At 37.8% G+C, this 16813-nt stretch overlaps 1 protein-coding gene across 1 annotated transcript in view; it reads right to left on the reverse strand.

Moving 5' to 3' along the window:
- LOC127935338 (regulating synaptic membrane exocytosis protein 2) overlaps positions 1-16813 on the reverse strand; it is a 132979-nt gene that overhangs the window by 17587 nt on the left and 98579 nt on the right. Inside the window, exons 23-33 of the mRNA XM_052533126.1 lie at positions 16603-16677; positions 16289-16336; positions 15227-15283; positions 9722-9831; positions 9044-9076; positions 7593-7661; positions 6108-6350; positions 5733-5780; positions 5367-5402; positions 3276-3317; positions 1265-1287 (exon numbers count right to left, since the gene is read on the reverse strand). Of these exons, the coding sequence (XP_052389086.1) occupies positions 1265-1287; positions 3276-3317; positions 5367-5402; positions 5733-5780; positions 6108-6350; positions 7593-7661; positions 9044-9076; positions 9722-9831; positions 15227-15283; positions 16289-16336; positions 16603-16677 (784 nt within the window). The remainder of the gene's footprint in view (positions 1-1264; positions 1288-3275; positions 3318-5366; positions 5403-5732; positions 5781-6107; positions 6351-7592; positions 7662-9043; positions 9077-9721; positions 9832-15226; positions 15284-16288; positions 16337-16602; positions 16678-16813) is intronic.

The raw sequence follows: 16813 nt of genomic DNA on the forward strand, positions 1-16813 counted from the left end.
ACAGAATTACATGAACTCAATTTAAAAATGATGGAGAAATAAAATTAACCATTTAAATTAGCTGATTATTATGGAATATCGAGTTTTTTTTCCTCGAAATTGTGAATTTATATCTCACATTTGTGACTTTTTTTCTCACAATTGCGAGTTTATATCATGCAATTCTGACTTTAATAAGTCGCAATTGTGAGAAAAAAAGTCCGAATTGTGTGATAAAAAGTCACAGTTACCTTGTTTTATTTTTTATTTACTGGTGTAAACAATCTTCCATAGATTATACCCATAGAAACAATATACATATATCAATGCTGTTTTGACGCTCTTTTATTCGCGACAGATCTCAGTTCAGTTCAAGCGGCAGCGCGATCATCTCTTCCTCTTTGCTACTAGTTTTAACGTGAAATAAACATGAATGAACATCTCATGCCTCATGTAATTGTTAATTACCTATTGTTAACTAGCTATATATAAAACAAAGAAGGTAAATAAGGATAAAATATAAGGAATACAATATATGTGTATATACTGCATGAGTAAATATATGTGCAATATATTTATACACATGCAGTACCATATCTTATCACATACAATTCCTTATGTATTATTCAATATATTCTAATAAAATTAAATCATTTAATATATTGCTCATGCATTTATAAGGAAATATATATTCTTTGTGTAAGGGTCATTTTCATCCGCACTGAATTCAATGTGGTCTATGCGCAGATCACACAAACATAGTCCCTTTTAATTAAGACTTATTTTTATTAATATTCAGTTCTGTATTAAATATCAGTATATTTCTGGCTCAGGAGTTCCTGACTTCATCAGCCGTCTTGGATACATATGATTCTGTCTTATATTTGAGGTTGTTCATTTCATTAAATGCTCTCTAGGCAGAAATGTCACAAAGGACACACGTCTCTCAGCTTTCAAAACCATATGACATATGCAAGAATTCATGTAAACCGAGCACTCGTGCCTCTATTGGAGATCAACTATTATTCACAGAGCTCGTCTTCTCTTACAGAAAGCTCAACACCAATCCTGATCAGGAGCAAGGTTTGACAGATCCTTGACACTTTATGCTACCATGAGAAATAGCTTGTCAGTACTTAAAATAGTGTCTATATTGCATCCTAACGGGCACGACATGATAAAGGGTCAGTACTGAGGATACTACAAATGCTTTACTGTAGAAGGGCAGAAAACATTATGTAAAAAACAAGCTCAAGCATTAAGAGATTAAGAGAAAGAAACGTACCCTTGATGGATCCTTCAAAGTGCCTGTGTGGAAAGACAAACAAGGGTTAGATGTACTGAAACTCATCAAATTCGCACCAGTATGCAAATGTGTTGCTTGCTACATATAAATACACATCCAGCAAACTCCAAAGCGACGGACAGCAGACGTAACAAAGTTATACGGACAGCATCTTTCATAAGTGGGAAACTCTATCTGATCCAGTCTAACCCAAATAAGCTGAAATGCCATTAAAGATCTGAATGAAAACGAATTTGACCAGTCAATTCTAGAATGCCTTGAAATGGTTTTACGAACAGAAGTTACACACGATTGAACAGATGATCTTCAATGACGCTGCCAGACTAAAGAGGCTGCGTTTTACACCTGTTACTGTATCTCTGCTAAACATTTACTCTGTCAACACTCGCATATGGTGCAGATAAGAGAAAAGCCAACACAAGTTTGTAACACAGGAATGGACAAGAAGCCACAGAATGAGTTCACAAGTCTCCAAGGAACTGATTACGAGACACTAGCATATGCCTACAGTTGAATGGATAGTGTTTGAAAGTATACTTCATTTGACAGCATGCACGAACGCAGGTGGTCGACACATGCGCTCGAGAAAGCTTCATCTTCGTCCAGCATCTGCTCTATATTTCTCCGCAAGTTATGACTAATAAAAATGTCTTTGTACTTTTTAAATCTAAAGCTGCGGTGATCTCATAACCCTCTCACACAAACGCTTGTCAATGCAGGTGTCTGCTGTTAATGCAGTTTTTGCAATTTTGTTGTTGCTTCCTCTCTTTCATTTAGTTTTCTAATGTGAAACCACGGCTCGTTGCAATCTTGTGGAACAAATGATTAATGCAATACAAAGTCAATGTGCATGTGGGACATATGCTTAACAAAGTATGCATGGTTACAATAATTGGGTGGTGCACGTGCTGTTCAGGTGAAAAAAGGCCAAAGTATACTTTGTTTTTTATGCATATGCGAGTGTCTGCATACAGTGTGTGGGACACAAATGTCATCACAAGAACAGTACACACACACTGTACAAGCACCACCTATTTTTTTGTAACCATACATACTTGCATGCATAGTTCGCACATGTGCAATGACTGGGTTTTTTCATTAGCTGTTCCACAAGGTGGCAACACTGGCCCAGGCTAAGAAACTAAGAGATGGAACAACAACAGACATTTATATCAGTCATAACGTCTGGAGAAAAACAGAGCAGAAGTTGGTTCAAACATGAAGCTTTCATGAGCACGTGAGTCGACTGCCTGAAATGGACTGTACTTTGAAAGGCTGTGCGAGTCCACTAGTGTATGCGCAAAAAAAGAAGAAAAAAAAAGTGTACTTTGGCCTAACTTTGCATCACATACACTGTATGTGGACCCTTGCACAAGTATGCTTTGGGCTTTAAGGATGCATAGTAGTACCTTACGTTAGTAATTGTACCCTTAAGGTAGTAATATGTACTCTAATGTACTGAAGTAATGAAAAAGGTATAAAGGTGTCTTTTTGTGAACTGCCCCAGTGGCAAGCTGTAGTCCCCCGGCTCACTGAGAGTGTACAGATAAAACTTGCACTCTTTAAATAAACTCTTTATACAGTTTAAATGTTTTAGGCCAGAAATATATATATATATATATGTTTTTGAAAGTTCGTGCTCACCATTGGTTTGTTTTTACTTTATTCATTATTAAAAATATATAATCATTTTGTAAAATATTATTACATTTTAAAAGAGTTGTTCTCTATTTTTCAGGATTCAGAAGAACAGTATTTATATAAAATATAAATATATAAAGTAATTATTGACACCCTTGATCAACTAAATGTGTCCCAGCTGAATAAAAGAATGAATTTCTTACTGACCTCAACATTTTTAGCAATATTGCAAAATCATACACATAAACTGTTTATTGTCCAGCACACACACACACACACACACTCGTCTCCAGAAGTTGTTTTAAAGGGCTCTATGTTAGAGTAGCAGAAGTCGGTCTGTGTACAATACCTGCATCTTCGTTCTCTGACACTGTGGACTCTGACACTACAGCTGATGTGTGGATGAGAGGAAAACAAGACAGTTTAGACACACACATGACACGCAATGTTATGATGGACACACACACTCTCACACACAAGAGTTTAGATGAATTTCACATTCAGAAACTCATCACTCATAACATGCCGAAACAAACGGGAAACAGATCTGAGAAATCCAACACCAACAAAAAGAAAAGAAAAAACCTTTAAAAGATGTAAAGCATCAAAACAAACACACACTACAAACAGACACCCACTGATAATCCTACACTACGTACTACAAGCAATGTTAGAACTTATAATGTATACAATGGATTTATAATAACTCGTCTCAGTTCTGCTCTCATTTAAACTACTGTACAAGTTTCCCTTGAAAAGCAAAGATCTTAAAACAAGAAATGTCCCCCCTATTTTACAAGTGCGGTAAATGAGCAAATGAATGTTCTTCTGTTCTTCATCTTTACATCAATTGTAAGTATTGATAATCACCCAGATTCAAAACTGTATTCTCCAAATCTTATAGACTGGAGACATGAGTGAGAACTGATTCATCACGTAAATGACTATAAATGTGACCTCATGTGATGCCAGAGAAACATGAGCAGTTCATTTCCACAGCTATACTCGAACCTTCCTCCAGATGGGACAAACTGAACTATAAAACCAGGGACACTGTGCTGATGATACTAATAATAAACACTCGTTCCATATAGAAATCCTTTTATGAGACGCAGCATATACTTCAGTACCCTGTTCAATGATTTGCACCTTGTGGGTTATGAAAATAAAACCTGCTATAATGTTAATGCATTATACTATTAATGCTAATATCATCCTATTGTAAACAATGGATTTAACCCAGAGAACTACTGTGTTCATGCTAAACTGAGGCTCATCAGACACACTTCCTGTTCAAGCCGTGCACTTTAATGTAGGTTATCATATGCCACGGTCATGGAATTGTGTACTACTGTGTTTTGCTGCTTATTATGGTCACTGCAAGAGCCCGGCAGTAGATATATGCAAGGATTGTGAATGAATTGTTCTTCTGAATCGATTCTTTTGAATGATTCATCACCCTTGTGAAAAAGAGTACACTTTAGCATTCTTCAAAAAGAGTACTTAACACAGGAATAATATACTTTTTTAAAGCAATATACAATTTTGCATTTTAATTCCAAATAAAGGGAAACGTATTATAATTTAAATTTATAGTAACTGAAATCAGCTGAACTTTATAACGATTATTATTATTTATTTTTTTGACAAATATTTATGGTAAACTAAAATGTACTTTAATGTAATTTCTATTGAAACTTATATATTATGCATTTAAATATATTTGTACTTACACATTTGTAATGACAATATTGTAATTTAGGACATAAAAAAATATATATTTGCTAACACAGTGAAGTTCAAATTCTAATGAAGTACTTTGCACATGCTTTAGTAATCTAGTCAACACATCAAATTAAGTGCACTTCTCTAAACACAACTAAAGATTATTAAAACGTAAAACTTTTAAAAATCAAACATTTGATATGATTACAAAGTGCACTTTTTAAGTGCACATTCAATACTGTTAAGCACACTTCTTTTTCAGAAGGGAAATCAGTTTGCATAGAATTTGATTGTAAAACAAACTTTAACTTAACTTTATAAAACAGTAAAACTGAGGCGGGTGAAGTGAACTCTAAACAATACAACATTTGACAATCAATAAAGCTGAATTAAACATATATAACACTTTATTTTTTTTTTATCAGTTCCTCTAAAGTAAATCAGACTTGTTAGTACTTCCTAGCAGGCAAACACCCCATCACCAGTATCTGATGTTCAGACATCACAAAAAGCAACACTACATTTTAGTCTAGTAGTTTCAGTAGTCATGCCATCTAGAGCCGTAACACCAGAGCGTTCAGTCTTCACAAATAACACCACAGCAAAAGCAGAGAGCTACAAAGCAGAAGAAGAGCTGAAATCTAGATCCCTCAGAAGTGCACTAGGATTGAACTACTCTACTAAGGGCCGATGAAGACTGCAGGTTGTGCCATACCAGGAGCTTTCTTCTGCTGGTCCTCCCATGTGACCTCTGAAGTTACAACACAAGGAGAAAGAGTCACTGCGAGTGAAGGTATTCAGTTTACACGTGACTTAAAGAAAATAAAAAATAATAACCCATTATTCTTAATTAAAATAATAACTCATCCCACAAAACCAGAACAATAGCTCAGCTTGGTGTAAAACCAGAACTTCTAAACATTTTCAAAAACAAAATAGCTTTCTTGATGACATCACCAACACAATCATAGCATAAATACACTATATATCGGATGACAGCCGTCAAATACTACATCTACTATCTCTCGACTAAAACACAGTAAAACATGACTGAGAGATTCACACGCTCACACACACTTGCCTTTCCTCCCATTGACAGCAGGGGGAGCTACAGGCTTTTCCTGGGATTCTTGTGCGGGAAATGGCACACACATAAACAAAGGGTGAGTCGAAAAATCAGTGTTTTTTTTTACACAAACACACAGATACTACACTCTAACACACGCTCATGAGAAGCTTCCAACATTATTTAAGCAAAGGCAAAAAAGATGAAAAGAAATATTGCTGAAAGCTAAATAAATAATGTAAAGAAACAAGCCCTTAGACTATGTTCAGAGCACTATACTACTCTTACTAATGGATTTGTGCTGTATGCAGTTTCTAGCATACTATGATTTATTATTCCACTACAAACACAGGCAGTGTCCTTGTGCTCAACTCATTTGTATTGACACACCTGTCACAGAAGCCTGTTGGACAAGAGGTGAAGCTGATGATGGAGCAGCGGGCGGAGGAGGAGGGGGAGGGGCTGGAGGGGGAGGGGCATGTGCTGGAGAGGGAGGGGCATGTGTGGGTGGGGGAGTGGCAACTGAAGGTGGCAGATGGGCATGTGCAGGAGAGGGAGGAGCATGTGCAGGAGGAGGCATGGGGGCATAGGTGGTGTTGGGGCTCAAGACAGGAGACTCCATCCCGACATGAGCTTTGATGATGACAATGAAGAGACAGAGTTGTGGACAAAAAAGAAACATAAGACAATTAACAAGAGGATCATATGGATGAACATGTATGAGATGTATTGATTCACAAAAAAAATAAATAAATAAAGGTCCTAAGCCTTAAATATAAAAATACTTCTTTAACGGATAAAGTTAAATATATATATATATATATATATATATTTCTTTTGCACGTATTAGCTAAAAAGTAATTCGAATCGGCTTCAAATAAATGATCCACCTGCCAATTTTTAAGCCATTCGGCAGCCTACTCGTGCTCTTCAGAGGTGCTTTTCTGTGCGCTCCCAAAGCACATGCTGCTAGTAACAAGTTGCAAAATAATACGCATTTGTATCAGTATTGGATGTGTGAAATAGGTCTTACATAGGTCTTAGCAATAAAGCTGTGCCATCTGTCATTGATGTTAGTCAAACAACTGCTCTTGACTACATAATGTTTTGTTGAATAACTTTTAATGTTTATTTACAGTTTACTCAATTTCTGTAGCCTATTTAAGTTCAAATTTTAGAAAATTTAGTTTATATCCACCTGCAAATAATCAGAATGCATTTTCTTTATTACCCGACCCGATTATCCACAGAACCCCCAGATATTACTGCCATCCACGCATCACTATATATATATATATAGTTATTTATACTTTAACTACTTCACTTTATAATACTTTTTTATTATTTAAAAAAAAAAAAAACTTCCAAAGTTTGGGTCATTATTATTATTATTATTATTATTATTATTATTTTAATGGTTTTTAAACGAGACTGTAATTCTCACCAAGGCTGCATTTATTTGATCAAAAATACAGATACATTTCTTATTACTACATATAAATCTTTTGTAGAAATTAAAATGTTTTTAGGATCACTTTTAATCATTTTAATGTAACCTTGCCACAAATACATAAAAACCTTACCACTAAGTTTCAACGGTAATGTATAGACTTGCATGTAACAGGTCATATTTTTATACATGACTATATATCATTTATATTTAACAAGTGGCATTATATAGAATACAGTTATTCTAAACAAAGGCTAATTTTAAATCAGCATTTTTGATTTTGGATAGAAACTTTAATTTCGGTGCATCACCAATTAAATTTAAGGTAGTTTGTTATTGTGTATTGTTATTTTTGACATTTCTTCTAAGGTTTTTTTTTTCTTTGTTTGCATTATTGGAGCATATTTATGTAACAACAGCATTACCAGCCATTGCTTGTGTGGCTTGTGGAGGTGGAGGGGGCGGAGCCAGTGGTTGTGAAGCCCCTCCCACCACTTCAGCATTCAGACAGAAATGAGAGTAAGAAAGACATACAGAAGTGAAGATTACAATGACAAAAATCTGAAAAAGAAAAACTAAAATAATTTTCTATGCCAATTTACTCCACTTGGTCACTAAACATACCAACTACAGTATGCTACAGTAACCTAAAATGAAAATACATTTAGTCGCAAATTGAGTAATTTAATAACACAAAAATTTAGAGATCTACTGAGGTATACTAGACATAGTCTATCAACAAACTTTGATGTGAATGCAAGAATATCAAGATCATATTTGCATTTTCATGATATTAAGTGTCCCATGTCTCCTAAATATTATTTAACAGCCACAGTCTGTGGAGGAACAGAGAACAGCAGGAGGCTGAGGTACCGCCCCTGTTCCTGCATCATTGGTTGCTTAGTTGTGGCAATCAGAAGACAAACAAAAATGTCAAAAAGAACTAATCAATAAACTGTGACTATCCCTGTGTGACTGAGAGGATCACTGCCAGGAGTAGACTGCCATTTCGAAAACACAATATAAATATGTTTATGACTTAACATTGTTCATATGCCAATGATTATCCCTTCTAAGGTCGCTAAAACTCTGTTATAAAAATAACTTAACAAAACTTAAATGCTGTCAGAAGATACTACTAACATTAAAGGTCTGACATAAACTGCATTTACCTCAACAAATTTCAATAAGGGCATGTAGATTTAGTATAGAAGCCTGTTTAGGCTATAGAATAAAAACATAAAGGTAATTGCAATATTTTATCTTACAATTCTGACCTTATTTCTTGCAATTTAAGTTGCCATCTTTTAATTCATACTTCTATCTCAGAATGGCCAGTTTCTATCACACTTGGAACTCAGTTTTTACTTTGTCTGACTATTTCTAGAAATGAAAAGTTTATATCTTACAAATCTGAGCTATTCTCGCAATTCTGATATTTTTATGATAAGTTTATACCTTAAAATTTGGACTTTCTCAGAATTGAGAGTTCATAACACAATTCCAACAATTATATCATCAATACTAATTGTGAGATAAACATTGCTAGAAACAAAGTCGGAATTGTGAGATAAAGTTGCAATTACATATTTTGTGGCATAAACAGGCTTCCATATTTTTAATATGTATTGTAGTTGATTTGGACATTAATCCAGACATGGACGAAGTACACAGACTACACAGCATAACATCTTAAATGATACATGTGCATTAATTGCACTGACATGGCTGAAGCACAAACTAATACGTCTGTTCCACTAAATGAATGGTAGTAGCTAGACCAATGACAGGTAAAGCTCACAGACCAGAGCTAACAGGTTTAGTCAAGCAGAGAAGACTGAGATGAGTCTAAACACACAAGCTTGTGCTTACAAACCTTCAAAAGGCTCAGTAATACCCTCGCCATCTTCTGGGAAAAAATGTGGGGGGAAAACAATCCATGTTGTGTTATTCTATTGTAACATTACATTCTTTACCTGGCTTTTGTCATCAAGATGGTTGTTTTTGCATAAGCCATTTTTGTGATAAATATTGTGCAATAATAGTTTATAATTATTTACTTATTTGTTGAATTTCTGTCAGTTATCCAATATATATAATGCATCCGGTGACCCTAACTACCGTATTTTTCGGACTATAAGTCGCACCTCAGTATAAGTCGCATCAGTCAAAAAATACGTCATGATGAGGAAAAAAAAACATATATAAGTCGCACTGGACTATAAGTCGCACTTATTTAGAACCAAGAGAAAACATTACCGTCTACAGCCGCAAGAGGGCGCTCTATGTCTTCAGTGTAGACTACAGGAGCACTGAGCAGCATAGAGCGCCCTCTCATGGCTGGAGACGGTAATGTTTTCTATTTCGTTTCTCTTGGTTCATTTCTCTCGGTTCATGTCAAATTAATAAGTCGCACCTGACTATAAGTCGCAGGACCAGCCAAACTATTAAAAAAAGTGCGACTTATAGTCCGTAAAATACGGTAATTACACAAGTGTTGCACCCAATCGCCTTAAACCCTGCAGTTTGGAAGAAGCCTGGTTTGTCTACTCACTTCTGTCCATAGAGCCCTTTGGTGGGACTTGCGGTAGCTGCCGACCTCTTCGACTCGATACTGGCGTACTGGTGGGACTTGTTTGGACCGATCCGGTTCGGATGCTTGCCCTGCGGAAGAGATGGTGTGTCAGGAATCAACATAAAGCACTACATCTAAAGAAGTGTTCGTGGTCGAGTCATAAACCTGCCCAAAACACTGTTAGGTTAAAGCAGAACACGCTGGTGAGCACATACTAATAAAACAAACCTACTAACTACAGTTACTTTGGCAGGATCATTTAGCAATGAGACAACAGTGTCAGAAAACACACTCCACATGAATGCTATAAAAAGGGACACATACTGTAAACTATTAAACAAAACAAGTCAGTATTTGGCACAGTTTTTTCTGGGGTTAGTAAAATAAAAAATAAAAAAATTAAAGGAAGTAAAAAGCTCTGGTGAAATATATGTCCTGTAGATAAGGTATGTGAACATGAGCTGTACAGCAACCCACATACTGTAAGACTGCAGGTGAATATCACCTGTCAAATCATATTTCCCTCCAATATCAAAAGAAAGAAATAAGAAATTGTATTTCATATCATCAACCAAGCCTATTTTAGAACAAATTTATATGTTACATAATTATCATCAAAATTATACATATTCTCTCTCACCTCCATTACTACAACTTCTCACTATAAATAGATAAAAAAACCCGGCAAAGCGCATGTTACCTTCTGCTCTTCAGTAAGCAAGCTGTGATATGTGTATGCATGTTACACAAGCATTCAGTCAGTCAGTATATCTCTGTTACTAAGACAGCGATAAGACTATCTTTATCTTGGTCCTCACCTACTTGATACGCGGCAAGGAGGAGCTTGTGGACGTTTTCACTCAAGGTGTATCCAAGTTGAAAACTGAGTTAATTAGATGACACTTCATGCAAGTCAGATCATAACCTTCACACCGTGGTGTATATTGTGGGGCTGAATGAACAGTTATATGGGACAATGCAGAGGGTGGAGCAAATGGCCCAATGCTTCCCACTAAGCCAGTCAGAACAACGTTGCCCTTGGTGGAAAAAGCTTATATGGTTACAGGTCGATGCATTAGATTCCGACACAGTTTGAGGGCATATCCGCCAGGGGAGGAGAGGTGCACATCTCAGTATAAAATGCCCTCAGTGGACCGTTCGGTCAACCCTGCCACTTCTAGTGATTCAGGGCACAGCTTCAGGGCACAGGTCTCCAGCAAGCTTACGGCAAGTGTATGGCACAGGAATGCTCATCCCCTCGATTAAAGACGCTAGAGCCGTTAGGTCAGTTCCCCGCCAGTTATCCACTTCAGGGTACCGAAGTGACTCCTTCTCTAGCCATACCAGAGGCCGCCCACGAGTGGCTGGTTCCCATAGAAGACTTTCTGACAGCGTGGAAACCTCTGCCAAATGTCTCACAGTGGGTCTTGCAGACTGTAGAGGCTACAGAATCCGGTTTAGTTTCTCGCCTGCCTCGTTTCAATGGGATCCCCACAATAGTGGTTCCCAAGCAGGCTCTGGTAATAGAACGATAAATAGACACTCTCTTGAGAAAGGAGGCAATAGAACATGTTCCTCTTCTCTCGAGAGGCTCTGGGTTCTACAGCCAATACTTCATTGTCCTGAAGAAGGATGGAGGTTGGTATGATCATACATCTGCGTCTGCTAAACTGTTCTATCAAACACTTTCGGTTCAAGATGCTCACAACCAGACAGATTGTATCTCAAATCAGGTCTGAGGTTTGGTTTGTCACAATAGATATCAAGGATGCATACTTCCACATATCCATTCTTCCACAACACAGGAAGTTCCTGAGGCTTGATATTGGGTATACCAATATTGTGTACTTTCCTTTGGGCTATTACTCTCACCCTGCACTTTCACCAAGTGTGTGGATGCTGTTCTGGCTCCTCTGAAACTCCAGGGCATCCACATACTGAATTACATTGGTGACTGGCTAATATTAGCACAGTCTCAGCAGCAGGTGATTTGGCATCGAGATGTCATCCTCAATCATATGAAAGAGCTGGGGTTGATGTTGAATGGCAAGAAAAGTGTGCTTTCTCCAGCACAGAGGACCACTTATTTTGATGTGGTGTGGGATTCAACAATGATGCAGGCATGTCTGTCTCTTGCTCATGTCGAATCAATTCTTAGAGTTGCAAAGAGAATGAGAGAAGTCCAGTCACTCAATGGCAAATAGTTTCAGAGACTGTTCGGTCTGATGGCAGCTGCGTTCAAAGTGATAACTTTTGGCCTGCTGTACATAAGACCTTTGTAGTGGTGGCTCAGGACAAAGGTGTTATCCCCAAACGGCAACCCGCTTTTCACGATTGAGGTCGTGCAGTGATGCTTACGTACCTTAGACATGTGGAGGACATTCTCCACACAGAGAACAAACTGGTGGTCTCTTACATCAACCGGCAGGGCGGTCTGCACTCGTGCCCACTATACAAGTTGGCACAGCAGATCCTCCTGTGGGCTCTGGGAAGGCTCCTTTCACTCAGAGCAGTTTACATCCCTAGACACTTCAATCAGGAAGCAGACATCGTGTCTAGACAGGGGCTAAGGCCCGGGGAATAAAGGCTCCACCCCGAATGTTTGAGCTCCTCTGGAGGGAGTTCGGCCAAGCAGAAGTGGATCTATTTGCGTCACAGGAAACAACACACTGTTCGGTCTGGTACTACTTCACGCATCCAGCTCCATCTTCTGCTAGTAGCCCAATTCTTGCCGGCCCAAGTATGGTTCTCGGACCTTGTGTTCCTTCTTGATAGCTCTACCTTGGAGATGCTGATCAGGAGGGACCTCCTCTATCAGGCAGGGGGCTCCATACTTCACCCCAGAACATAGTTAAGGAAGCTGTGGGTGTGACCCCTGATGGGGCACAGTTCTTAGCATCCGGCCACTAAACTGAGGCTGTTGAGATCATACGCCATTCTAGAGCTCCTGCCACAAGAGTATATGCTGAAGAGAAAACTTTTAATCTCTTGGTGCAGACTGGAGTTTGCCCCAGGCATGGTTAGGGCCTTCCTTTACCTGAGGCCTGGGAATGTCCCTAAGGTGCCTACCTATATGCCTTTCAGGAAGATGTTAAATCTGCTCTATCTAGTATGAGCACTGGACACTTACGTACACAGAGCTGGTTAGTGGCGTAAGGCAGATCAGATGTTTGATTGCTTTAATCCACCTGAGAAGGGCTTTTAGGTGACCAAGCAGACTCTGAGCAGTTGGGTGGTCGAGGCCATCTCACATATCAGACCCGGAGTATGGCAGTCTCCAAGGCCTTATTCATGGGTACTTCCCTGCAGGACATTTGTGACACAGCAGGCTGCTTCCCTCCGCACACATCTGTACAGTTGTATAATCTGGACATGGCTCCTAACCCCAGGATCCCAAGTCTTCTCATCTTGTTGTGCTCATCTGATACACACCAGACAGGGACTTGTTGGTATGGTGCAGTGGGCATTCTCATTCCCAAACTGTTCCAATGCAGATCGAGTTCCCTGAGGGCATCCCTGCATCCCAATAGGGGCTTACTTCATCCTATCAGAAGCTAACATGTATTGGGCCAGGTGCACTCATGTCACCCCACTCATGACGTCTCACTTCTCCATTGGACTCATTCTACACATGCTTCAGAATGTGGTTACGAGGCATTCCCAAAGTATTCTGGCAAAGAGTCTTGTTCCCTTTAAGGAATGTGATGATATACAGCCCACCCCCTAACCCTAACCCTACAAAAACAGAATCATTATTTAAAGTTGGGTCATTCATTTCTATACCCACTGTGTGTGTGTGTGTGTGTATAATGTTATCATGTAATATTTAAATTGTAATGGTTTATTAGTGTTTGTTGCATTGATTTTCATTTACACTGATTTTCTGAAGGAAATCACATAAAACCATTCCAGCACCCTCATTCTGTTAACAATATAAGTCTTAATTTTATTACATAATATATGCAAGTGTTTTTTTTTTCTTGAACATAATATAAAAATATAAATAAAAAATTATATAAATCTTACTAAATCTAAAACAGGCTTAATTGTATTTTTATGAAATGATTTCTTACTTTTATCTTCCAATGTTTTGGTAAAATATAACTTAGCATGTTCTTGACAGAGTTATTCTGTCAGAAAATAACATCTGACCATATCATAGCATGCATTTAGTAAATATGTCACAGTCAAGTGCATTTTAGCCATGTAAAAATATGAATACATAGGTGTAAAATGCACATCAACTCCACAGTAAACACAATGTAAAATCTGTAAAGCACCTTTTGAGCTCAGTGTCACATCAGCTTTCAGTACATGTGGCTCACATCTCAATTTCAGCTGTGGCACATCCAAAAGCTACCGCATCAGTAAAAGTTCATGCGCAAACCTGACACATTTATGTAATTTCCTAGTGACTTATGACATGCCGGGCAAATCGTAAGTCAATAGGTGTTATGGTGTCTCAAAAGGTGTGATGGAGTCAGCATCAGAAGAGGTGCTTGTGGCTGCTAAAGCTGCAAGGAAAGTGAAAAGGCCTAAATGCATGAACACATGGCACTCATAACAGCCCATAACTCAAAGCATAAACTGTTAAACAACAAATAAATAATGTTAGTAACACACTCACAAAACAAAACAAAAACAAAGTCAAAACAAAACTGTACGATGCCAGGTACACACCATTATATCTCGAGAGGATATAAGAGGTGTGTATAATCCAAATGAAAAGACATTAGTAGCAACAGTCATCACTATCCTCTACTCTATAAATGAAGATAAAATCATAAACAGCATCGTCACACAGGGTTAAAATAAGAGGAAGTGGATAGAGGTGCATTCCAGGTAACAGGAAGCAGAAGGCATGAGTTGGTTTAGCGCTTTAGTACTTGTTGTGATGGGTCGGGTCACCTCGTTAAGGCAGGAGAGGGAGGGGCAGATCTCCCTGAAGGTAAGGATGGCATGGATCTCATGTAGCCAGAGTCGGGTCGCTCGGACGAGCGGGAGCGCGTGTAGACCGGTCGTTCCATCATGGGCCGCTGGTCAGCTGACCTGGACCTGTAATGCTCATGTCTGTCCACCATGCTGCGGCTATACCTGCAGAACGTTAGTCAAAAAGCCATGCTCAGCCGAGCCCCAGTGCATCATGGGATCACAGGGCATAAAATTACTCTCAGCTGTTAGGTCGCACCTGTGAAATGATATCGCTTGGCTAATAATTGTCACACACACACAAAAAGCAACTTTGAGTTTCAGCATTGGCAGCTCAGGAAAATCATAAATCGAAGAACCAAACTGGAGCAACCAAAAATAAGTGTTAACCAACAATTTTACACAAAACAAACAAACAGAAGTTTCAGGAGACTGCTGCAAAGAAAACAAGTGAACACATTTCATACTAACACAACTATAAGCCCCGTGTCTACTCTACTCCTTTACTCTCATACTCTTTCTATGGAAACACTAGCACAAATTCTGATGCATTACCTCAGATCTTCCTCAAAGTGCTCACGGTTAGCTAGGAACTCTGGGATATTGTCATCTCTATAGAGGTGCATAAGAGAAGAACATTAAAAGCTAATTTAGCAGCTCTTATAACAGTCAGGAGTTTCTAAACAGCCTTATTACATAATATACCCTTGTGAAAAAAGTACTGAATGTGAAAACTGAAAAGTAACTCAGATTTGTTGTTGTAAATCTAAAAATAAACTTTACTAGTTACTTGAAAAAAAAATCTGATTACAGAACTTATGTTACTTGTAATGCTTGTTACTGTTTCTTAACACACTTAAGTGGACTTTTAAAAAGTGCACTTTGTAATTGTCAAATTAGAAGTTTTACTTTTAAATTCATTGTTTCAATACTCTTTTTTCCATGTTTTAAATGTACTAAATTGTACCTGTATCATTACAAATGAGTAATTACAAATATATGACATATAAGTTTCAATAGTGACATTCAATTATATTTTAGTTTACCATAAATGCTTGTAAGTTGTTATGAAATAAAATATAGAGTACTTAAGTCCTCCCTAAGTAGGAAAAAACACTCTTAATTTCAAATAATGCATTTAATACATTTTCATTGAATTACAGTTAACATGCATTTAAGTGACTGAAACCATTGCATTCAGTACACTTAAGTATTTTAAAGCATAATATTTTTGTAACAAGTCAATTTTCCCAAAAGATTACTTCTTTTTCTTTTCATACTGAAAATATTCTCTTCAAAGCTACATTCGGGTACTAGTTCAAACGAAAAAAACTAAAACGAAATATAATTACATTCTAAAAACTAGCTACCATACTAAGACACTAAGATGATTCAGCTATGCTAATGCTAACACCAGTGATGTCATGAAATCCTCTATTTACATAAGAAGCAGCATATTCTTTGTTTTTAACTGTGCTTCTGCCATTATACCAGAAAAGCTGCCAGAATCCCAGAAAACATTAAAAATGCTGTAAAACGTGAAGGTCACAGGACAACTACAACAGCTAAATACAACTTGAGTCTGCACTGAAACTACTGCATTTAATGTAACTATACCTTTCTGTATCTGTGGAAGGCTCAATTTCTATCCTGGGGCACGTCCTACTGAATAAACCGGGTGTGGTGTGTTAGTGCCACACTTAGTACATACTATTCAGTACATATTTGCTTAAAAAGGTACAACAGTTCAGTATTTGAGAAAGTAAACAAATCAGCTCAAGCTTTAAATCCATTACTGGTATCCATTACGAGACAAAGCCTCAGTGGGAACATAAATGTGGCATCTGTTCCTGGCAGCTGATAACAGATGAGTAAAGAAAGAGTGAGCGTTTGTGATGTGCTGTGGGTGTTCATCTCTTCAGAAGTCTTACCTGCTGTCACCACTGGTTCCATTCATGACATGATTGGGCCACGGAGTAGATACATGATTGGGCCCATTGTAATATCTTTAAATGGAGGATGAGGATCGATAGATTGAAATGAAGAAAGGAAAGCATGGTTAGAATGAGCAACAGCTGAATTAGGGCAAGAGGTAAGGGTAATGTCTCTAACCAGTATAAAACAGTCCAATTATGGATGCAT

This window comes from Carassius gibelio, chromosome A19 (assembly GCF_023724105.1).
Source record: "Carassius gibelio isolate Cgi1373 ecotype wild population from Czech Republic chromosome A19, carGib1.2-hapl.c, whole genome shotgun sequence".
Lineage (NCBI taxonomy): Eukaryota > Metazoa > Chordata > Actinopteri > Cypriniformes > Cyprinidae > Carassius > Carassius gibelio.